The 19420-nt window shown below is 40.0% G+C and overlaps 1 protein-coding gene across 1 annotated transcript in view; it reads left to right on the top strand.

Moving 5' to 3' along the window:
• The first annotated feature begins 982 nt into the window (after nucleotides 1-982).
• Nucleotides 983-19420, top strand: part of si:dkeyp-110a12.4 (pancreatic secretory granule membrane major glycoprotein GP2) — a 35595-nt gene continuing 17157 nt past the window's right edge. The window contains exons 1-3 of the mRNA XM_055155563.1: nucleotides 983-1022; nucleotides 6596-6684; nucleotides 6808-6912. Coding sequence (XP_055011538.1) covers nucleotides 983-1022; nucleotides 6596-6684; nucleotides 6808-6912 — 234 coding nt within the window. The remainder of the gene's footprint in view (nucleotides 1023-6595; nucleotides 6685-6807; nucleotides 6913-19420) is intronic.

Genomic DNA, 19420 nt, shown 5'->3' with positions numbered 1-19420 from the left:
GGTTCTGTCAAATAATGTTCTTACGACGAACAAGACAAGCAGGAGGAAGACACACACATCCACAACACTCTGGACACAAAACAGGCAATAAACAAAAGAAAATAACATGTCAGAGAGAAAGACAAACTAAACCAGAAAAACACAAATAAAACTGAAAAGAAGAGTGCAGACATGGTAACATCACTGTACATCAGGGGCATAAGAGAAGAAGTGCAGAGGGACATGAGAAACACAATATGAACAGAGCAGTGAAACCAAACACAAAACTCAGGCAAATACTTAAAGAGAAAACAGAACTGAAGCATAAATGTAACATCTTATACAAAGACAGTGACAAAACCTGTTTAAATCAACTGAGCGACACGTCACAGCAACACCACGTAACTGTGAGGAAGAACAGGGAACAGAACAAACTGTCAGGGATGAAAACAAACCCTTCATCTGAAAAAAAAGAACCTAATAACATCAATTATCGGAAGACCAAATGAACCTCACTGGACTGATTTTTTCCCCATTCAAATGATGTAATACTTAGTTTGAATTGTTAATCGCTACAGCAACAGTCCAAATCTTTCAGCAGTCCTAAACCTGTAGACATGTGTGATCCACGTGTGTTTTCTTTTTACAGTGCGGTGGAGTAAAGACCAGAGTGTTAGTGACTGGGTGTATATGGTGAGTTGGGGCGGTGCTTGTGGCGTTCCCCGGGACTCCCTCTCTCCTCTCGACTCATGTGTGGAATCTCTTTGTGGCTCTGAGCATCATTCACACGCCGGTCAAACCAGAGGAGGGCCCACATTTATCTCTGCGGGTCTGGAGCAGAGAGGAGCCAACGCTTTGGCACAGACACGCAAAATTAGAAGGAAAATAAACAAATCAGGAAGAAAAAGAAGGATTTTTTTTTTTGCAAATTTGGTGAAGATTTTTGAGAATTTAAAAATGGGAGTTTTGGTGATTGGAGCCTGGATACTGTTGAGTTTAACAGATGTCGTCTGCTACTGTGTATTTGGACGCAGAGCACGAAGGTAAGACAAAAAATGTTCATATTTGTGAGATTTTTGCCAAGGTACATTTACATTTTTCTTTTTTGCATAACTTTGGTGATATTGCACCAAATAACACCAAAATTGGCCTGTTTGTGTATTTTGTGATGTATTTTTTTATTTCTGTGTTCTTTTTTTTCAACATCACATGAATTGAACGGTTTATAATCATAATACTCACACCTGTGCTCTTCAGGAACATTTTTGTCCAGTTGACTTTCATTCAAAATGGGCATAACTTTGACAGAATATTTTCACTTTTTGATTTATCTTTCATTCTTTGGTGTTGAAAATCCTTCAACCTTTTTTGATTTAGTGTCTTTTTGAATTTTTTGATATATTTTTATTTTTCCTGTGTATCTTCATTACAAGTTTATATCAATAGAAACACATTGTACATGACTCCAGACTGAAGAACAGAGATGTGGATATTTGAGGTTAAAATAATGTGGGTTTGTTCTGGAGGAGCCCCAGCCTCTGATAATCCCAACACAAACTAATTACAATTACATGAAAACAATCAAAAATGTTTTTTTTTCATAAATGTCATTTAAGGCGTTAAAATGTCCAAATATGATATATTATTTGGTGTGTATGATTAGAGCAGGAGTAAAAGAAAACACTGATATAAAAATGTTGACAAAAATGACAAAAATCCGTACTGCATAAAAATACTGTGGTATTCTTTTCGTGTACATTTTTGTCACGGAGGAGCACAGGTGTGATTATTTTAAAGACGTGCACGAGGGTAAATAAAACTGTTTGATAACTGCACTTTAATGAGACTTAATGAAACAAATGAACAAAGACTTAACTCACAATGAATAAATAATGTATTAAGAATGGTTCAGGCTTAGTTAAAAGGTGCATTGTGTAATTTTTCTGGTGGAGGGTCTGTTACCTGCTTGTCTCCATGGAGATGTCACTGCTTTGCCTGGAATGTTCCACAGTGTGACATTAAACAGTTCTACTTTACATTTATTCAAATACAAGTGGTTTTATGTGTCAAAAATACCTGGAAAAACAGACATTTTGACTGTGAGTGGTGTGACCTGTCCACAGATCTGACCTGTAACTTGTGTGGTTTGGTCTCCATGAAGATAGAAAGGTTAAATGCCACACTGTGAAACATTCCAGACAGACCTTAGTCCTTCTTTTAAGTAGTCACTAAGCCCAAATCATTCTTAATAAACTCAATAAAAGTTCATTATAATTAAGTCTTTGTTCATGGTTTATTAAGACTAATTAAAGTGTAGTTATTTTCATTTTTGTTCTGTTCACTGCAAAAACTTCATATGAAATGATTAAAAAATGATTATGGTGCACAGTAGTGTCTTATTTCCTTGGCATTTGACTTCCAGTGTGCTGCTTCTCATTTAAAACTAAACTATCAGATATTAATGTAAGACAATTATCCCTTTTTTAATTTAAAGCTTCATTATGTTGAAATTAGTCAAAAACATGATGTTATGTTGACCCAAAATACAAAATGTGAGCTGTATTTGCAATTTAATCGAATTGAGTAAAAACTATTCAATATTCTGATTTCAAGTCTTTCCATGCCAGACTTAAAAATATGTGTTTATGATTCCAGAGGACATATTTTTGTGTGTTTTTACAAAGTATAGATTTGAAAATGGGTCTAAAGTTGTAAAAAAAATCACTTGTTTAGAAGAACTGCAGATTTTGTTTATTTCAGTCTCTGATAATGTCACATTTTACTCATCCAACCCATTTGATTTCTGTAGCACATTTCACAACCAAAATACTTTCCAAAGTTCTGTACAATACAGATAAAACATATCCAACAGAAAGAGAAACTAAAGCTCCATTTAACAGAGGAACACACAACTCACACAGTGTTAAAAGCCACAGAGTAAAAGTGGGTTTTAAGACGAGACTTAAAACTCTCCACTGCGGGGGCTTGGGGACGTGGGGGACGTGGGGGACGTGGGGGGGCAGAGGGTGGGTTTAAGTCTCGTCTTGGGCACCATGAGGGGGAGCTGGACCTCAGACCTCAGAGCACACGGGGGGGACATTAGGGTGAGATTCGTGATGTAACGTGCTTTAAAAAACAAACTCTTTTAAATGTCATAAATGACCAGATTCATAATGTGTACAATGACACTGCTTGGGTCAAATATTACACAATGTTTAATAGTACAACATCATCATTAAACAACTCCTAAACTCTTTGTTTTTAGAGATTTTGAAATGGCCAAAGCTCTGTCACACTGTATTGTAACGTACTGAATAGTTCAACTGTTGATTTTTACTCTTTTCCATCACACTCGTGTCCAGACCAGTTTGTCGAAGCCTGATCCCTTTAAATCTCAGAAGCTCAACAGGGTTGGGCCTGTTTAGTATTTGGATGGGAGACACTGGGAACATAAGGTGCCACAGGGAGGCGCCAGTGGAAAAAAAAACAACCTGTTGTTGTGTCCTTAGGCAAGACACTTCACCCACATTGCCTAGTATGAAAGAGGTGTGTGTGTGAGTGATGGTGGTGGTCGGAGGGACTGAGGGCTTCCATCAGTCTGCCCCAGGGCAGCTGTGGCTACAATAGTAGTTTACCACCACTGGGTCTAGAGTGAATGAATAAAGCTGAATAATGATCTGTAAAGTGTCTGTGTGTGTGAAAAGCACAATGTAGATAAAGATTGACTTACTCATGATCACACAGGCAGCACAAAGAACACAGACAAACACAAAAGTCTGATTCAGTTCAACAGAAAGTGTTCTTCTAAAGGGAACACAACAAAGAAATATCTGATTTATTTATGTGAACTAAAACATCCTCCAAAACTGAGAAATTCTCCAATTAGAAAACGGGCTGAGAATAAACTCAGAAACAGATTCTTTAAACAGGGAATATGTAATGAAGAATTGCACAAACTGCAAACAACAGATTTCACACTCAGAGTTTCACATACAGAACTTGAATGTCTCTCTTGACCACTCAACAACCTAGAACTGAATGGACGAAGGGAGTTTATATAAACTACAAAAGAAGAACTGGAACAGACGGGGAAATGGAGCTATACTGGAGAAAAACATGTAAACAAAAGGCAGAACGTCACACTCATGTTGTCGAAATCCAACTCCACTTTATTTCTATAGCACATTTTACAAACAAAGCAGTTTCCAAAGTGCTGCACAGAAATCAATAAATGAAGACAACAAAAGGTAAACTGCTTACATTTGATCATACCAGTGCTGAAACAATCAAACCAGGAAAAAAACAAATAAAAGCAAAACCATAAAAATCATAAAACAGCAATAAATAAGTAAAAATAAATAAAAGACACAGGAATAGAGGTCTTGAGTCAAACAATAGGCTTTATTCACATTTACAGGAACTCATTTGGAAACATACAGATGAGGACTTCCAGTGTAATTCCCAACACTGGACATGTGATAAAACTGTGGATTGAGCAGCAGCGTCTTCACAACCTGACAAACTTCTCCATGAGGAGTTAGACAAATTATAATAACAAATGAATACGCAATTTATAAAAGTAAAAAAGAAAGAATACAAAGACATCAACCTGAAGAAAACTGGGCCAGTTGAATCCATGTATCATTCGTTTTTCAAAATAAAATCAAAAAATAAGAAAAAAAAACAAAAAACTATTTTCTTCATTATTTGTCTCCATGAACTTTGACTGAACCATGACTTGACTGAACCAGAACTGATCCCAGGACTGTTTTTATTTTGAAATATGAATGAACGAAGGATACACAGATTCATTTTCTCAGTTTTCCCAGATTTTGTCAGAGTTTCTATCGCCAACAGAGCCTAAAGGAAGTCGTCATCCACATGTTTCCAAACGCCTTCCAGTTTCAGTGTGAATAAAGCCTGTAGATGAGGTAGAAGAGAAACAGAGCGAGCACACAAGGAGGTTCCTGTGTCACTGGGTTTTACACAGACAGGTACAGAGACATGTGCACAGATCACTATATGACATAAATAATGAGTGGAGGAGTGGACAGTGAGGGCTGCACCTGACACACGAAAGACAAACACTTTAATAAACTTATAATAGTAAATATGTTTAAGAGTGTGTTCAATGTACTTTACTACTACACTAAATAAACATGATATATATATTTGTGTTATTTTGTGTTAAGATTCTACTTCCATTGACTCAAAACTGAACAATTAAAGATATTTTTTTTTACTTTAACAGAAATTGTAATAATGAATTGCTAATATTGTAAGAAAAGCAACGATCCACTTTCCTCATATTTGTCACTGGTGGTGATTAGGGCTGGAAATCATTCAGAAGTTCTGATACGATACATATCTCAATACACAGGTCACGATACGATACATATCTCAATACACAGGTCACGATACGATACATATCTCAATACACAGGTCACGATACGATACATATCTCAATACACAGGCCACGATACGATACATATCTCAATACACAGGTCACGATACGATACATATCTCAATACACAGGTCACGATACGATACATATCTCAATACACAGGCCACGATACGATACATATCTCAATACACAGGCCACGATACGATACATATCTCAATACACAGGTCACGATACGATACATATCTCAATACACAGGTCACGATACGATACATATCTCAATACAGTGAGCTTTTGATTTAAGTCTTTATTTCTATAGTGCTTTTCACAGACATTTGAATTTATTTGTTTGGAGGATAAGCCCCTTGAGATGTGTCACCATCTCGTTTTCAAGGGGGTCCTGTGACATTTTTGTCACAAAGACGCTTGACAGAGCATTATTCATTCACTCTATACCTGGTGATGGTCGTAGCTACAGCTGCCCTGGGGCAAATTGACAGAAGCGCAGCTGCCATGCCAATTGGCGCTATCGGTTCCTCCGACCACCACCATCACTCACACACACACCATTTTCATACTAGGGAATGTGGGTGAAGTGTCTTGCCTAAGGGCACAATGGCAGTTATTCCCTCTGGCTCACTGTGGCTCACTGTGGCTCACTGTGGCTCACTGTGGCTCCTGATTTTCCCAGTGTCTCCATCCAAATACTGACAAGGCCTAGTCTTGCTTAGCTTCTGAGATCTGACGGGATCAGACTTTTACAAGACGGTATGGCCACACATTTTTAGATTTTGATTTGAATTGATACAATTCAATATGATTTATTTCAAATTGATTCAATACAGTTTATTAGAAAGTCTAAATCATGTCTGTGAGACTAAAAGTCTTTGTTAAACCACTTCTTGTGCAAAGTTCATATGAAACACAAATATTTAAATCATCAAAACTGTGAAAATGTCAAATGTGTCGCATAAATGAGTTTCCTTCCTCTGAACAACAACAAAACTGCAGCTGTAATAAAGTGATTTAGTAAAATATACCAAAAAATAGTCTTGGCGATATATCGATACAAAAGCCAACAATATCGATACTGTATCATCACATTAAACGATACGATATATTAATATTTTTGCAAACCCTTAGTGGTGCTTGTAGCAAAAGTCACACTGTTTATAACTCAGATTTCATGTCATCCTGTTGTTTGTTTTGTTGAAGAGTTGAATGAAACCGTCATCTGCACAAACGACCACATGGAGGTCGTCATCCCCAGCGCCTTCTTCCTCACTAAAGTCCCTCCCGTCTACGTGAGTGTTTTGATTTCTCTGTTGCTGTGTTCTTCCCTCACACAGCGCCGCCTGCAGCTCATGACGGTGTTTGGTGTGTGTAGGATTGTGTTCTCTTATGTGACTGTGTTGTGTTTATTTTAGGTTTGGGATCTGCATCTGAATGACCCAGAATGCCGCGGGGTGGAGGTCGGGGAGGATTATGTCTTCAGCATCAGGACAAACCTGTCAGACTGTGGGACAGTCATGGTACGGACTTAACTTCAGTCTGCAAAGTGACCACGAGATTTAGATACACAGGAATGTGTGTGTGTGCAGCGATCTGCTCATCAGGGTTTGGTTTAGTCCTAGTCCAGTCCTGGTTTAGTCCTGGTTTAGTTCTAGGTTAGACCTGGTTTAGACCTGATTTAGCCCTGGATCAGTCAAGGTTCAGACCTAGTTTAGTCCTCTTTTAGTCCTGGTTTAGTTCTCCTTCAGTCCTGGTTTAGTTCTGGTTTAGTCCTGGTTTAGTCCTCTTTCAGTCCTGGTTTAGTTCTGGTTTAGTCCTGGTTTAGTCCTAGTGCAGTCCTGGTTTAGTCCTCTTTTAGTCCTGGTTTAGTCCTCTTTTAGTCCTGGTTTAGTCCTGGTTTAGACCTGGTTTAGCCCTGGATCAGTCAAGGTTCAGTCCTGGTTTAATCCTCTTTTAGTCCTGGTTCAGTCCTCTTTTAGTCCTGGTTTAGTTCTAGTGCAGTCCTGGTTTAGTCCTCTTTTAGTTCTGGTTTAGTCCTCTTTTAGTCCTCCTTCAGTCCTGGCTTAGTCCTGGTTTAGTTCTAGTGCAGCCCTGGTTTAGTCCTCCTTCAGTCCTGGTTTAGTCCTCCTTCAGTCCTGGTTTAGTCCTCTTTCAGTCCTGGTTTAGTTCTGGTTTAGTCCTAGTGCAGTCCTGGTTTAGTCCTCTTTTAGTCCTGGTTTAGACCTGGTTTAGACCTGATTTAGCCCTGGATCAGTCAAGGTTCAGTCCTGGTTTAGTCCTGTTTTAGTCCTGGTTCAGTCCTCTTTTAGTCCTGGTTTAGTTCTGGTTTAGTCCTAGTGCAGTCCTGGTTTAGTCCTCTTTTAGTCCTCCTTCAGTCCTGGCTTAGTCCTGGTTTAGTTCTAGTGCAGTCCTGGTTTAGTCCTCTTTCAGTCCTGGTTTAGTCCTGGTATAGTTCTGGTTTAGTCCTAGTGCAGTCCTGGTTTAGTCCTCTTTTAGTCCTGGTTTAGACCTGATTTAGCCCTGGATCAGTCAAGGTTCAGTTCTGGTTTAGTCCTGTTTTAGTCCTGGTTCAGTCCTAGTGCAGTCCTGGTTTAGTCCTCTTTTAGTCCTGGTTTAGTCCTCCTTCAGTCCTGGTTTAGTTCTGGTTTAGTCCTAGTGCAGTCCTGGTTTAGTCCTCTTTTAGTCCTGGTTTAGACCTGATTTAGCCCTGGATCAGTCAAGGTTCAGTCCTGGTTTAATCCTCTTTTAGTCCTGGTTTAGTCCTGTTTTAGTCCTGGTTTAGTCCTGTTTTAGTCCTGGTTTAGTCTTCTTTTAGTCCTGGTTTAGTCCTCTTTTAGTCCTGGTTTAGTTCTAGTGCAGTCCTGGTTTAGTCCTAGTTTAGACCTGGTGTAGACTTGGTTTATGCAGGTTCAGTCCTGTTTTTTTCCTGTGTCAGTCTGGTTTAGTCCTGGTTTAGACCTCATTCAGTCCTGGTTCAGTCCTGATTTAGTTCTGGTTTTGGGATCTGGTTTTGAGTTCACACTTGTGCAGTTGTTGCATTTTCACTTCCACTGAGTCGGAGTGAGTGACCAATCACAGAGCAGCGTTGTGTTTTGGGAGGAAGCCAAACGTGAAGCACTAGACCGTCCCAAAACAAAGATGGTGTCACCAACAAGCGCAAAGAGACAAACCTTGGTAAAGGAAAAAAACACACACACTCAGAGGGAAACACTGTGCGTCTGAACACAACTTGCTCCACTGTGGTGTAGACATGTGCAGTTCCAGCTTGGCCTTGGTTTGAGTCCTGATTTGAGTCTAATTTAGACCCAGTTTAACCCAGATCAGGTTGGACTTTGTTTTCACATTGTGAGATCAGATAGTCCTGGTTCAGTCCTGGTTTAGTCCTGGTTTAGTCCTGGTTCAGTTCTGATTTAGTCCTAGTTTAGACTTGGTTCAGCCCTGGTTTAAGTCCTGGTTTAGACCTGGTTTAGATCTGGATTAGACCCGATTTAGTCCTGGTTTAGTCTTGGTTTAGACCTGGTTTAGTCCTGGTTTAATCCTGGTTTAGACCTGGTTTAGTCCTGTTTTAGTCCTGGTTTAGTCCTGATTTACAGTCCTGGTTTATAGTCCTGGTTTAGTCCTGTTTAGTCCTGGTTTAGTCCTGGTTTAGTCCTGGTTTAGTCCTGGTTTAGTCCTGGTTTAGTCCTGGTTTAGTCCTGGTTTAGTCCTGTTTAGTCCTGTTTAGTCCTGGTTTAGTCTGGTTTAGTCCTGGTTTAGTCCTGGTTTTAGTCCTGGTTTAGTCCTGGTTTAGTCCTGGTTTTAGTCCTGTTTAGTCCTGTTTAGTCCTGGTTTTTAGTCCTGTTTAGTCCTGGTTTAGTCCTGGTTTAGTCCTGTTTAGTCCTGTTTAGTCCTGGTTTTAGTCCTGGTTTAGTCCTGTCCTGGTTTAGTCCTGTTTAGTCCTGGTTTAGTCCTGTTTAGTTTTTAGTCCTGGTTTAGTCCTGGTTTAGTCCTGGTTTAGTCCTTGGTTTAGTCCTGGTTTATTTAGTCCTGGTTTAGTCCTGGTTTAGTCCTGTTTAGTCCTGTTTTAGTCCTGGTTTATAGTCCTGTTTACAGTCCTGGTTTAGTCCTGGTTAGTCCTGGTTTTAGTCCTGGTTTAGTCCTGGTTTATAGTCCTGGTTTAGTCCTGGTTTAGTCCTGGTTTATAGTCCTGGTTTAGTCCTGTTTAGTCCTGGTTTAGTCCTGGTTTTAGTCCTGTTTAGTCCTGGTTTAGTCCTGGTTTATAGTCCTGGTTTAGTCCTGTTTAGTCCTGTTTAGTCCTGGTTTATAGTCCTGTTTAGTCCTGGTTTAGTCCTGGTTTAGTCCTGGTTTAGTCCTGGTTTATAGTCCTGGTTTAGTCCTGGTTTAGTCCTGGTTTAGTCCTGGTTTTAGTCCTGGTTTAGTCCTGGTTTAGTTTAGTCCTGGTTTAGTCCTGGTTTAGTCCTGTTTAGTCCTGGTTTAGTCCTGGTTTAGTCCTGACTCTGTCCTTCTTGAGTTATTTACGACTCTTCTAACTAATCAAACGTCGCACGTGAACTTGGACATTTAGAAGGAGCCCACACAAAGATGGCCGCCTGGTGCTTCTTGTAACTGCGACGTAAACGGCTCGTCTTCGTAAATCATCCATTTTACGATGTTTACGGTCGCCGTGGAAACCCAGGACTGCAGTGGTTTTCTCTGCCAAAAGACGAGAGGCCACTTCAGTTCAGACACTGCAAAAAAGAAATATTTAGTCCTGGATTTGACCTCATTTAGTCCTGGATTATAGTCCTGGTTTAGTCCTGATTTAGTCCTGGTTTAGTCCTGGTTTAATTCTGGATTACAATCTTGGATTAGTTCTTGTTTAGTCCTGGTTTTAGTCCTGATTTACAGTCCTGGTTTAATCCTAGTTTAGTCCTGGTTTAATCCTGGTTTAGTCTTTGTTTAGTCCTGGTTTAGTCCTGTTTAGTTCTGGTTTGATCCTGGTTTAGTCCTGGTTTAGTCCTAGTGTAGTCCTAGGTCCTGGTTTAGTCCTGGTTTAGTCCTGTTTAGTAGTTAGTCCTGGTTTAGTCCTAGTGTAGTCCTTTCCTAGTCCTGGTTTAGTCCTAGTTTAGTCCTGGTTTTAGTCCTTGGTAGTTAGTGTAGTTTAGTCCTGGTTTAGTCCTGGTTTAGTCCTGGTAGATCTGTAGATCCTGTAACTCGTGTTTCTTGCTCGTTCCCATGGAGACAGATTCGTCTCATGCAACACTGTGGAACATTCCAGACAACGCAATCACATCTCCACGGAGACGAGAAGCAAGGACGCACCCTCTACTAGAAAAGTTACAGAGTGCATCTTTAGATAAGTCAGAACTCCTCACATCCTTTTGTTGAGTTCCTGTTGTGTTTGTGATTTTTCCTGTGGAGCTTTTTTGCGTGAGACTGAAAATCATTTGAATCATTCAGGAGACGTCCGTTTGACTTTGAGATGGTGACGTAAACCCAGACGTGAACTGTGTGTTTCGGGATGCCTCAGGTCACGGCGCCGTCTGAGGAGGGAGGAAGGCGGACATTTTGAATAGGCAGGGGGCGGGGCTTATGTGTCAGTTAAGAAGAGACGCCTTGTTCTCCGTGTCCCATAGATTTTATTCAAAACAGAACGCACGATTTACATGGGAAGAATTATTTGTTTAAATGCACTCAAAAGGAAAGCAATTCATCACTGGTCAGCACGTCTGCCCTGCTTCCTCCACTGCAAAAATACAAAGAAATGAGGTCACGTTTCTGAAAATAACACGTCCCCAAGTTCACCAATTCATTACAAAAAAAACTCGGCACTGTCTAAACCCACACAGAGAGGTACACACTAGTTTTAGTGCATCAGTTTAGGTTCTAGGTTTCCACTGATTACGTCCCATTCCATTTCCTCTACAGGTGCTAGAACTGGATTTGTTCTGTTTGATTGTCTCCGGACTAGAGTTTGGGAATGTCTCTAATAGACCATGAGCAGCAGCACTTTAGGGGGCGGAGCCTCAGGTCCCTGACATCTGAAAAAGAGTGGCTCTTGCATTTTTGAGACAGTAGTTCAGTTGGTCAAAGTGTTCGTCCATTGATCTGAAGGTTGGCGGTTTGAATCCCGCTTTCGACATAAACATCATTGGTTGAGCGTCAGATCCATTGACCCACAGGTCGGTGGTGCAATTCCACCTCCCACAAGTGAATGCTGTCGTGTCCTTGGGCAAGACACTTAGCCCCCTCAGTAATATTTACTGAAATGTTGTGATATAAAACATAACAGTGGTCTACATTCTCAATAAAGGATGAAAGCTGTCTATAGGTGAGTTTCATTCTTGACAAAAGCACGTGTTGTATGCTGGGAATTATTTTGGTCGGCGGCAAGAAACACTAATTCAACATGATGGACGGAGCGAGAAAACACGTAAAGGGTATTGATCCCGGTTATTTATCCAGTCTAACAGCAGAGGACCCAAGACCATTTGACCAGAAATTGGTCATAAGCATCGACGGACGACAAATCTCCCTTTTCAACCCCGACAAAAGGTGGACCAAACCAAACTTCTGGTCAGAATCACCAACTACCTGGACAAATATTCACTTTGGTGATATCCACAATGACTTGGTGGAAACTCCTGGGCCATTCACAGCAGAAAAGATGAAAACCTCCAAGAGTCTCGATGTGTTGTTGAACTTGTTGGAGTCCACGGTTTGTTAGGATCTTCTACGTTTGCTCTGCGAATGTTTGAAAGACGTTTAATTCACCGTTAGTGGTTCTTTTCACTCAGAATATGAAAAAGACATTTTCCTTCTTCCGTGCTTCTATTTGTGCATGTATGCATAATGCAGCAGGAATTTACCATTATCGGGCAGAAATACGTGAGGTTACACACTGTGTTTGACGCTATCGTGCTTCTTGCCTCCAACCAAAATATTTCCCAGCAGCAACGCGGACTTTTAATAACAATGACGTCAGCTGAAACTAGCCTATAGCAAACAGAAATAAATGACTTCCAGGAAAAAAAAATTAAAAAATTCCAATCACCTAGAATCCAAACCAAGTAAAAATCTGAATCAGGAATTTGTTTCCTTTCTGCTCATCAAATGAAGGAAATGAAGTACACTAGCTTTAAAAAGCTGCAGTATAGTCTTGTTTTTATTGCAGTATGCTAATAAGGGGTCATGTGGTGATTTCTATCTCAGTTATAATATTTATCTGATATATTTACAGTATACTGGTATTTGTTTTCTGGACTTTTTATGAAATCCATTCAGTTAAAGAGAACTTTAATTAGATTAGCCTGCCTTCTATGCTATTATGCTAATTAGCATTCTTAAAACTCAAAATTCAATTTGGTAAACAAAATATTTAGAATCAGCTCCTTCAAATTATGGGAAACAGCACGTTTACCAACTTTTCCTCAAATTTGCCGCTAGAACTTTTTCTGAACATGTTTCTTAGAACTATTCTCAGTCTATTTGTTTCATTCTCAGTTGATGTTCAGGCCTCACGTGACGCTCAGATCCTCCAGAAGTCCTCCCTGAGCTGCAGAGGCTGCACTAGCACTGACTCAGGAGTTTAGGTAATGATGATTCATTACATTTAGGTTTGAACCAATTGGATTTCAGCATTAAAACTGGCACCTTAAATGAGACAGTCGCGTGAGGCTCATTCTGCTTTCTGATTGGACAATGGTCTTGAGAACCAATTATAACATGTACAGGCTCTATTCACACTTACGTCACAAACCAGGGCGATGTTTGGAAACATGTGATGACAACTTCCTTTGGGTTCTGTTTGCTGTAGTAAGTCTGACAAAATCAAGAAAAAATGAGAAAATGTAGGAAAAATTTGAAAATGTCCCAGTTTTCTTCATCTCCATGTCATTGTAGTGTTCTGTTATGTTCGGCTCATCAACAATTCCAAACATCCCTCAGTTTTCATCATTTCCCCACTGACACACAACTCTGAGTGCACTGGTACATGTGATTAGAAGAGATGAGGCCAAACTCAGATGATTCCAAACAGCACATACATCTGCAGTCTTCATTTTACCTCTGATCACTTTTACTTCAGTGGGTTTGATCACAGTCGGTCGAGTCCAGTGTCAGGAACTACACCGGAAGTTGTTATCACGTCTTTCCAAGCGTCTTCCTGGTTTGTGACAAGTGAATAGAGCTGAAACATGGACCATTGTGTCCAGTGATGAGCTGGTCACAGGTGCAAAACAGCCTTGAGACCTGCAGAATCATTGTATAAATGTGGGGTTAAGATTCGTGATAAGAAACCCCGACAGTATCACCACTGTTCTATTTTTACAATATACAATTTATTACATTTTGATGATCATATATGCAAATATTTGTTTGCTTTTCAAAATTCTTCATGATGCTGTTCCTCCTCTGAAGGGTTTTATCTCATTGAGCTCTGAAAAAACATCTCAAGTAACACACTGGTTGTCCAGAGGAGAGTGCACTGTCCCCAAATATAAGAACTCACTCACCAAATCCTCTTTTATCTCTGTCGTTGTGAATCATTGGAATCATTTGCCAACAGAAATTGAAACCTGCACAGGTTTTTAAATGTTTGCACATCTGACAAAGAAGCGGCTGATCTCTAAACAAGTTTGAACACATTACAGATGAGTGTGGTTTGAATGATCAGTAGAACGGAGGGTGTGTGTGTGTGTGTGTGTGTGTGTGTGTATGTGCGTGTGTGTGTGTGTGTGTGTGCGTGTGCTGTGTGCGTGTGCGTGTGTGTGCGTGTGTGTGTGTGTTGTGTGTGCGTGTGTGCAGTGTGTGTGTGTGTGTGTGTGTGTGTGTGTGTGTGTGTGTGTGTGTGTGTGTGTGTGTGTGTGTGTGTGTGTGTGTGTGTGTGCTTGTGTGTGTGTGTGTGTGTGTGTGTGTGTGTGTGTGTGTGTGTGTGTGTGTGTGTGTGTGTGTGTGTGTGTGTGTGTGTGTGTGTGTGTGTGTGTGTGTGTGTGTGTGTGTGTGTGTGTGTGTGTGTGTGTGTGTGTGTGTGTGTGTGTGTGTGTGTGTGTGTGTGTGTGTGTGTGTGTGTGTGTGTGTGTGTGTGTGTGTGTGCGTGTGTGCTGTGTGTGTGTGTGTGTGTGTGTGTGTGTGTGTGTGTGTGTGTGTGTGTGTGTGTGTGTGTGTGTGTGTGTGTGTGTGTGTGTGTGTGTGTGTGTGTGTGTGTGTGTGTGTGTGTGTGTGTGTGTGTGTGTGTGTGTGTGTGTGTGTGTGTGTGTGTGTGTGTGTGTGTGTGTGTGTGTGTGTGTGTGTGTGTGTGTGTGTGTGTGTGTGTGTGTGTGTGTGTGTGTGTGTGTGTGTGTGTGTGTGTGTGTGTGTGTGTGTGTGTGTGTGTGTGTGTGTGTGTGTGTGTGTGTGTGTGTGTGTGTGTGTGTGTGTGTGTGTGTGTGTGTGTGTGTGTGTGTGTGTGTGTGTGTGTGTGCAGATGTTGGGCCTTGATACAGAGTGGAATGGCTGCATGTGTTTACATGTGGTTGCATGTGGTTGTATGTGGTTGCATGTGGTTGCATATCTGCTGTATGTTGTTTTTAGAATAGGATTTCAACACTGTAACCCTAAGTTCTAATATCTGGTTTAATCATTTTTTCATTCTTTTTGGTCAGTTTATCTCTATACACTGAATCAGTACTTTTAGTATTTCCAGCAAACTGTTCAGGGATCATACTGTAAATGAACATCCCCACTATAACCTGCACCAGCATCTTTCCTGTGACTTTTGTTTTGGTTCATGTTTTGTTGTGCAATGTCCCTGTAAAAAACATATATACCACACACACCATAGCATAAAAGCTGTATTTGATTGGAACATGTGTACTTCATATCTCATAAATCAAAATCAAACTGATATCCATTTATTTATTTTTTTAACAGTGTTTTCTTGATTCAAATCTGAAAGTTTCCCCAGGTGCCCTCGTGTGAGCAGAGGAATGCAGCGCGTCCTTGTAAAGTGACTAAAAGGTTAATATGTTTTTGAACAAAAGGCTGTGGTCTAAGCTCCGCCCCCTGTCGCCGTGTTACGAGGTTTTAGATCAGAACGACTCAAACCCTGGAATGTGTTTTATGTCAGGTACATGTCACCGTTCACCATTCAGTTTAAATGTTATTCTGCATTATTAGTACGATTCACTGTTACTGCATTTTATTTTAAACATACATTATGTAACTTTTCTAGTATTCAATTAGTTTAAATTCCAACAAAAATATAAAAAGTCAGGTTACCTCTCTACAGATTTTCTGTTCCATAAGGGTGAGTGTTATAAAGTTGTAGGGAGTATTATCTGTTACATAAAATTAAATTGTACAGTTGTAGGGAGTATTATCTTTTCCTTAAGGGTGACTTGTTACACAGTTGTAGGGAGTATTATCTGTCCCACCATAGTCTGGCACAGTGGGTGAGTTGTACAGTTGTAGGGAGTATTATCTGTTAAATAAGGGTGAGTTGTTGTACAGTTGTAGGGAGTATTATCTGTTAAATAAGGGTGAGTTGTTGTACAGTTGTAGGGAGTATTATCTGTTAAATAAGGGTGAGTTGTTGTACAGTTGTAGGGAGTATTATCTGTGGTGGTGTGTCTTATGTGTCATTATCTTTGAGATCAGAATTGTTGAGTTTGTTTGTCGTTAGTTACTTTTTCAAAGGCTCCACTTTGTCACTGATTTGGGCAATAATGAAGAACAAACACACACACACACACACACACACACACACACACACACACACACACACACACACACATACACACACTCAGGTCAGTTTCATTCGTGTCCAGATCACAGGAGCAGAACGGCAGTAGGCTCTGACCCAGTGACTCCCTCCTCTGTCTGACATTTTCACTTTTGTTCAGTATAAAATATTAACCAGCTCAGCCTTAACCTGATCTAGATCTTATAATTACTGCAGCACAAGTGAAGGCCACATCACCCCGACCCCGACTGACGCTGCTTCACTGAGCTGTGAACAGTTTAAAGCAGGTTCAGAACAATAGCAGGTCACATCCAGGTGGTTCAGCTCTGTAGTGAAGAGTTATGGAGGGAGTGAACATGGATATTGAGCTGTTTGGGGATTGGGGTCTGAAATTCTTCAAAACTATATTGTGTTTTTACAAATTATGTATAAAATATAAAATCCTTTAAAAATAACTAAATGTTCTTGTATGTCCCTGTGTCTCTGTGGAGTCAAATTTTAGCCAAAAAACACAACTTGCTCGACTATGGCGTAGACTTGTGCAGTTCCAGCTTGGTCTTGGTTTGAGTCCTGATTTGAGTCTAATTTAGATCCAGATCAGGTTGGACTTTGTTTTCACATTGTAAAATCAGATAGTCAAGTTTTAGTCCAGTTCATCCTGGTTTAGTCAGGATTTAGTTATGGTTCTTCATGTTGTTCTTCACAGCAAAAACTGGAGTTTTAAAATTTCAGGGTAAAAACCCTACAATAACACAAATATGCTCTATTCACACTTACGTCACAAACTAGGACGATGTTTGGAAACATGTGGTGATAACTTCTTTTGGGCTCTGTTTGCTGTAGTAAGTCTGACAAAATGTAGGAAAAATGAGAAATGTCCCAGTTTTCTTCATCTCCATGTCACTGTAGTGTTTCATTATGTTAGGCTCATCAACAATTCCAACCATCCCTCAGTTTTCATCATTTCCACACTGACACACAACACTGAGTGCACTGGTACATGTGATTAGAAGAGATGAGGCCAAACTCAGATGATTCCAAACAGCACATACATCTGCAGTCTTCATTTTACCACTGATCACATTTACTTCAGTGGGTTTGATCACAGTCGGTCGAGTCCAGTGTCTGGAACTACACCGGAAGTTGTCAAGTTGCCAAACGTCTTCCTGGTTTGTGATAAGTGAATAGAGCTGATACATGGACCATCATGTCCAATGACGAGCTGGTCACAGGTGCAAAACAGCCTTGAGACCTGCAGAATTGTATAAATATGAGGTTAAGATTCGTGACATATCACCACTGTTCTATTCTTGCAATATACAATTTATTACATTTTGATGATGATATATGCAAATATTTGTTTACTTTTCAAAATTCTTCATGGTGCTGTTCTGAAGGGTTTTATCTCGTTGAGCTCTGAAAAAACATCTGGAGTAACACACTCATTGTCCACAGACAATGACAGAGACAGCTCTGTCTCCAAATGTAAGAGTGCATATTCATATTTCAGAGTTGTTTTTAAGACACAAAGTGTCATTTGAACTATTTGAACATTTAAATGTGTGTTGGAGTTGGGGTTATTTGCCAGAGTTGATGTGGTTGAAGTGAATGTTAGTGCTAGTGTTCATTCAACTTCCACTAGTGTTAATTTGGCTCCTCCCACCATCTTAAATTAACTCAAATAAAGTGTCAAAATAAAACACCTCTGTGTGTTGTTTTGCTAAATCAAGATAACTCTACAAAGTGTTATCTGTTTACTCTCAAAACATTAATATAAAAATGAAAATGTTCAAACTGATTCTGTGAGAGTCAATTTGAACACTCCACTTTTTGCTGTGTTTGTTTTAACCTGATTTAGTCCTGCTTTAGTCCTGATTTAGTCCTGGTTTAGTCCTGTTTTAGTCCTGTTTTAGTCCTGCTTTAGTCCTGATTTAGTCCTGGTTTAGTCCTGATTTAGTCCTGGTTTAGTCCTGTTTTAGTCCTGCTTTAGTCCTGATTTAGTCCTGGTTTAGTCCTGATTTAGTCCTGGTTTAGTCCTGTTTTAGTCCTGCTTTAGTCCTGATTTAGTCCTGCTTTAGTCCTGATTTAGTCCTGTTTTAGTCCTGTTTTAGTCCTGTTTTAGTCCTGCTTTAGTCCTGATTTAGTCCTGTTTTAGTCCTGCTTTAGTTCTCTACAAACATGTTCTTAAATCCATGAGATTGTTAATTGAAAGTTCAGGTTTCAGTCTTTTCTCAGAAATACACACTGTGACCTGAGTGTTTTAAAACATAGTCTGAAAATCGAATGTGAGGACTTTTCCTGTCGACCTGTGCACTAACCTTTCAGCACTTCTCATAGTACTGCTGTATTTACTCAGAGGTAGTAAAGGAGCTCCAGGCTCTATGGGCTGTGGGACATTATTCTAGCCCAAAACAGCGCACCTTTCCCCCCTGTGTGCTCGGCCGGGCCCCCCTCTCTTCTCTGGAGCATGTTTTATGGTTTTTAATCTGCGTCAGAGCTAACCTATGGAGCACTTCACATCATTTACTGTAAGCAGCTGTTAAAAACACTGTTAACCTTAAAGACAGAGGAGTGGGACAGTTCACATCGAGTTTCAAGGCTTTGAAAGACTCTGGATTATGTAAACTTGACCTTTTGGAGCTTTTAAAGGAGCATTATGTAATTTTTCTGGTGGAAGGTTTAAAAACTTCCTTTCTCTACAGAGATGTTAGTGCTTTACATGGAATATTCCACATTCTAAAAACTTAAAGAGTATGTTAAATATACCAGGTCTAAACTAAGCTCTAACAAAGTTAACATTACTTTTCAGTCAAATATGAGAATATGACAGTAGTGAACATCTGGTACTAAACTAATGTCATTTAAAGTCTTTACATTTAGTCACAGTGTCATTTAAAGGCACATCAAGAGTCTGTTTACTGAAGCCTATGAAACTAAGAACAGGTTTTCTATATTGAAAAAGCTTTTTGGTTAAGACTACAGTCCTCCCAATCACTGACTCTGCATCAAAAACTCAAGCATTTATCACACAGCCTCCTCTTTGTCACAACTTTTACTCCATCTCTGCACTTTCCTCCTGGTGAAGTGTTCCTCTGTCCACACACACACACACACACACACAACACACACCAGTTATTGTTCATGTACAAATGTTTCATTGGTAAAAGTTCATCATACCTCAGATCACTGCTGCACATCCACAGCTCCAGACACACACTGTGCTCCCACACACACTTGACTCTGGTGGTTTTAAAGCTGCAGTTTTGGGACACTCCTCATTCAGTTCTGCAGCAGAGTCTGCAAACTTTCAAACTTAGTTCATTTTTACC

This window comes from Boleophthalmus pectinirostris, unplaced genomic scaffold, assembly GCF_026225935.1.
Source record: "Boleophthalmus pectinirostris isolate CB_2022bp ecotype Guang Dong unplaced genomic scaffold, ASM2622593v1 HiC_scaffold_10, whole genome shotgun sequence".
NCBI classification, from domain to species: Eukaryota; Metazoa; Chordata; class Actinopteri; order Gobiiformes; family Gobiidae; genus Boleophthalmus; species Boleophthalmus pectinirostris.
The sequence above is the reverse complement of the archived record's forward strand: the minus strand, read 5'-3'. Positions and strand labels throughout refer to the sequence as shown.